The sequence below is a fragment of the Dromiciops gliroides genome, chromosome 4 (assembly GCF_019393635.1).
Source record: "Dromiciops gliroides isolate mDroGli1 chromosome 4, mDroGli1.pri, whole genome shotgun sequence".
Taxonomy (NCBI): domain Eukaryota; kingdom Metazoa; phylum Chordata; class Mammalia; order Microbiotheria; family Microbiotheriidae; genus Dromiciops; species Dromiciops gliroides.
The window spans coordinates 449,705,320-449,710,601 of record NC_057864.1 but is presented as its reverse complement, the minus strand read 5'-3'; the positions used below and the strand labels follow the sequence as shown (position 1 = coordinate 449,710,601).

The following is a 5,282-nucleotide window of genomic DNA, read 5'->3' as shown; positions in this document are numbered from 1 at the left end:
ATGAAATATACTATCCACCTCCAAAGAAAGAACTGAAATTGATTGAACACAGACTGAAACATGCTATTTTTCATTTTCCTTCATTTTTTCTTTTATTCAAGTTTTCTTATACAAAATTACTAATGTGTTAATGTTTTACATAATTGCACATATATAACCTATATCTGATCACTTATGACCTAAGGGAGAAGAAAAGGGAGGGAAGGAAGGATAGAATTTGGAATTTAAAACATTAAATAAAAATGTTTATTATTATTTTAGAAAAAAGAAAATAAGTAAAAGAGTGGGAATAACAGAGGGGGCAATATGTTGGAGGAGATGGATGAAACAGGCAGAAGTAAGGAGTAACACCACTTTATCACATGAGACAAGGGTGAAGGAGGAGAAAGGGACAGAAGGTACCTACCTGAGTGATGGGAGATGAAGAAGAGGGTATTTGTAGGATAGATGGTTACCTATATTTAAAATAAGTAACCTGCTCTTGTAGAAAATATGGCAGACCTGGGAAGAAAACGGAAATTCTTTTTTTTTTTTGGACCACTAAAATTCTTAATAAGGATAACAGTGCATAGTGTTTAGTGACTTGATTGTAAAGAACAATTTTAAAAACTGTAGACAGAAAGTATAGTGAAATATACATGTATGTCCGTATTACATGTAACACATGTGGCAATATTACATGTATTGTTTCTGTCCTTTCTAATGACCTACTTTATATCTTCTCATTTATTCCCACCATTGGGCCATCTCTACAGGATGAAACATGTTGACCTAAACACTTGAACTACTGTGTAACATATACCCTTTAAACAGTTTTCTCAGAGTATCCTTGACTTCCTTGTTCCTCAAGCTGTAGATGATGGGATTTAACATGGGGGTAACAATACAGAAGAGGACAGAGGCCAGAATGTCCACATCCAGGGAGTAGCCTGAGCTGGGACGGTCATAGTTGAAGTTTATAGTTCCATAGTAGATGACCACCACAGTGAGGTGAGAGGCACATGTGGAGAAGGCTTTGTGCCGCCCTTGAGCAGATTGGATCTTCAAGATGGCAGAGATAATGAGGATGTAAGACACAGCAGTAAACAGGCAGGGGCTCAGACCAAAGGTGGCACTAGAAACATAGAGTGCAACCTCATTGATTGAAGTATCTGAGCAGGAGAGCTTCAGGAGTAGAGGGATATCACAGAGAAAATGGCTGATCTGGTTGGGACCACACAAAGTGAGAGATGCTGTGAGCCCTGTGTGTGTCAGAGAATTCACCAACCCACACAACCAGGACCCGGCTGCTAGGTATGCACAGACTCTCTTGCTCATGAGGACTGGGTAGCGCAATGGATGGCAAATGGCTACAAACCTATCATAAGCCATAACAGACAACAGGACACACTCACAGCCTGCAAAGGTAACAAGGAAGAAGAGCTGGGACAGGCAACCTTCATAGGTAATGGTCTTCTTCTCTTGGAAGAAGTTCACCAGAATGATGGGGACAGTGGTGGAGGTGTAGCAGATGTCCAGGAAAGACAAATTGCTGAGGAAATAATACATAGGGGTGTGAAGAACAGGACTGACTCTTATTGCAAATAATATAAAGGTGTTTCCAAGGATTGTTATCAAATAAATAACTAAAAACAGCAGAAAAAACAGTCCCTGTAGGTCAGGGTGGTTTGAAAATCCCAGGAAGATGAATTCCATGACAACTGTTTGGTTTTCCCTTTCTTTGAATTCCTTAATAGCTGAAAAGAAAAGTAGGAGAGACAATAGTTGGATAATAGAAATTGAGACCAAATACAAGAAGAATCCCCAAGATGAAAAATGCCCCCACCCTAGCCAAAGTAACAGCAGTTAGTAGAACTGACCTTGGGCCCCAGCACTACATTCATACATTCTCCTTTCTAGGGACCCATCAGGACAAAATCCACAGTGAAGAATCTGAGGCTCTAAATACTACACTAGACTACAGAGGGCATCTGTTCTCCTTATCTGACCAATAATACTGAAGATGCAAATCATTCAATTTTAATGAAAAAGAAAAGTGGGTGCCATCAAAAGACAATTACAATGGATGGGTGCAAATGCATTTTTTCAACCTATTCATATTTTTTAAATGTAGTAATAGAATATTCAATTGAAACAAAGGCAAACAATGGAATATATATATGTCTATGAATTGAGGAATGTCAAAATAAATTGAGGTATACATGATGAATACAAAGAATTATGGAAAGACTTACATGAACTGATGCTGAGTGAAGTAAACACAGCTAAGAAAACAAGATACACAATTCCTACCATAGTAGCAATGGAAAGAACAACCACTGTTAGTTTGTTGTTGTCCTTCATTCTTGAAGAAGACCAAAATGACATTACTATGTTGAAGTCAAGGTACAGTGTATCCAACTGTGGCTGATCAGACCAATACTAGCTTGGAAGGCTCCACCACAGGTTGGGTATGAATAGTTCATACAAACATTTGGAGTGAAGATGTCTCTAAATTTGTGTATCTCCCATTTCTTTTGAGCAACTGCAATTCTACTTCACTCATAAAATACAAGAGCTTCTTTGATGCAGACACACTATCCTGGATGATCCTTTGCCAGTGTATTCCCAGTCACACAATCAATTCCAAAGTTCTTCAGAAAGATCATGGGAATATCCTTGCCATCACTTCTTCTGACCACCATGTGAGCATTTGTGTTCTGTTAGTTCTCCACAGAATAGTCTTTTAGGCAAATGTACATTTGGCATTTGAACATTGTGGCCTAGCCATCAGAGTTGCACTCTCTGAAGTATAGATTTAATACTTGGTAGTTCAGCTCAAGAAAGTACCTGTGTCTTAGTACCTTATCTTGCCAGGTGATCTTCAGAATCTTTCTAAGACAATTCAAATGAAAGCAATTCACTTTCTTGACATGGTGATGGTATACAGTCCAGGTTTCCCAAGCATTCAACAATGAGGTTAGCACAATGGCTCTGGAGATCTTCAGTTTGGTTGGCAGCATAATACCTTTTCTCTCTCACACTTATTCTTGGAGCTTCCCAAACACTGAGCTAGCTCTAGCAATGCATGAATTAACCTCATCATCTCTGTATGCATCCCTGCAAAGAATACTACCAAGGTAAGTGAACTTATCCATAGCATTCAAAATTTCTCCTTTTGCTGTAACTGATGGTTCCATATGAATGGTGTGGTCCTGGCTGCTGGAGAACCTCTATTTTCTTGGTTTTAATAAGCCAAAATTAGTGCAAGCAACCAAGGATTGATCCATACTCTGTTGCATCTCAGCCTCAGAGATTGCATTGAGTGCACAATCATCTTAGAACATAAATTCTGTTTCTACTTTAGTCTTGGCTTGTAGTTTTTTCAAGTTAAATACTTTACCACCAATGCAGTAGCTGACCTTGATACCATTTTCATCCTCATTGAAGGCATCGACAACATTACTGAAAAAATTATGGTAAAAAGCATGGGGGGAAACACATAGCCTTGTTTCACTCCTCTAGTGCCTGGGAAAGGGCAAGAGCATTGTCCATCATCCAGAACCCAGGCAAGCATGCCATCATGAAATTGGTGTACAATAGTGATGAACTTCTCTAAGGAACCAAATTTTGACATAATTTTCCACAAACCTTCACAACTGATAGGATCAAAAGCCTTGGTCAGATCAACAAAAATTGCATACAGAGCTCTGTTCTGCTGTTTGCATTTCTCCTGGAATTGTCAGGCAGCAAACATCATATTGACCATTACTTGGCACTTTCTGAAGCCACATTGGTTCTCAGTAGATAACCATCTTCCAGGTGAATAATCAGCCTTTTAAGGAAGACTCTGGCAAAAATGTTGCCAGCAATAACTAACAGAGAGACACCTCCCACGCCATGATTATCATGGGACAATCTATTTCTTTTACCTTTATAGTGATAGACAATGGAGGTATCCTTGAACTCCTGGGGGATAACCTCCTTTTGCCACATAACCTGGAAAATATCAGTCAGATTTTGTATGAGCATTGGAGTCCCTGCCTTCTAAATCTCAGCTGGAATAAAATCAGAAGCAGGAGCTTTGCCACATAAGAGGAGCCTCACAGCATTCAAAACCTCTGCTTCAGTAGGAAATTCAGCTAGAGAGGGATTGACTTCAATGTGAAGTTTCAGCATTGATTAATGATGATCTGTTGGGAGTGTTCTGTTGGGAGTACTATGGAAGCATTCAGCCCATCTCTCCAGGATCATATCCTCCTCACTAATCAAAGTGGTTTCATCAGCACTGAGTAGTTGAGAAGCACCATTGGTCTTTGGCCCATAAGTAGCCTTCAGGGTATCATAAAAGCACTTTGGATTATTAACATCAGCATAAAACTAAATTTCATCTGCCTTTTTACTGAGCCAAGCATCCTGAATCTCTCTAAGTTTCCCTTGCACTTTACTTTTTATGAGTTTAAACACTGCTTTCTTAGAGATGGATGGACTATTCTTCTGGTAAACCCTGTAGAGCTCTTGTTTTTCCATTTAGAGTTTCTGAATTTCTCTATCATTTTTGTCAAATCAATCTTGATGTTTGAGGGTGTTCTGACCCAAATGAGTAAATGCAGTGCTGTACACTAAGTCTCTAAAAATTTCCTTTTCTGTTCCACTGCTGCCAACCACCTGTTGGCTCAGCTTTTCCTGCAAGTCAGCAATGAACTGTTCCTACTCAGAGAAGCCTTCTAATATATTGACATTAAGTCTTTCGGTAGTCTTCTTGATTTTGGCAAGCTGCCCTTCATTTGCCAGCCTTGCAGTAAGAGTGGTTCATATTTTAGGCGAATTGGATTTTGTGTTCTCCATAAGCAGGTGCACATTCTGTGTCAATGATGAGCAGAATCATCTGTACAGAAGTTTTTATATATATTTTCTGCATGTTTCCACTTCAGGGTGGATTGCCCACATGCCATGGCAAACAGGTTAGGGTTGGGTGAAGCAGAAATTTTTTAGGATATCTTTTCCAACCCCTTCCCCACACCAGGAGGTGAGAAATGTGGTTCTTCAAAAAGACTGCCCAGACAGCCAAGGGGCTATAGAATTCCACTGCTACTTCCAAGAAAGACGACCCTGTGGCCTGGACTGCCTGTGTGCAGGGTTGTGACTATAGGTCCCTGTGTATCCGCACCTGCTGTTTTGTCACTTGTCTGTTACCACAGGACTTTGAGGTAGGTAAAAATGGTAAAATAGTATGAGTAAAGTCTTTTTATTTATGCATAGATTCGATTTGAGTAAGGCAGAGTTGCTAAATTTGTCGGCCT

General features: G+C 39.6%; 1 protein-coding gene across 1 annotated transcript; it reads right to left on the bottom strand.

Annotated features, from left to right (window-relative positions):
- Positions 1-771: 771 nt before the first annotated feature.
- On the bottom strand, positions 772-1,887 carry LOC122755232 (olfactory receptor 5V1-like). Its single transcript, XM_044003555.1, has 2 exons — positions 1,860-1,887; positions 772-1,736 (listed from the first exon to the last, which is right to left on the bottom strand). Exons 1-2 carry the CDS (start codon positions 1,885-1,887, stop codon positions 772-774), a joined length of 993 nt encoding a protein of 330 aa, XP_043859490.1.
- Positions 1,888-5,282: the final 3,395 nt, after the last annotated feature.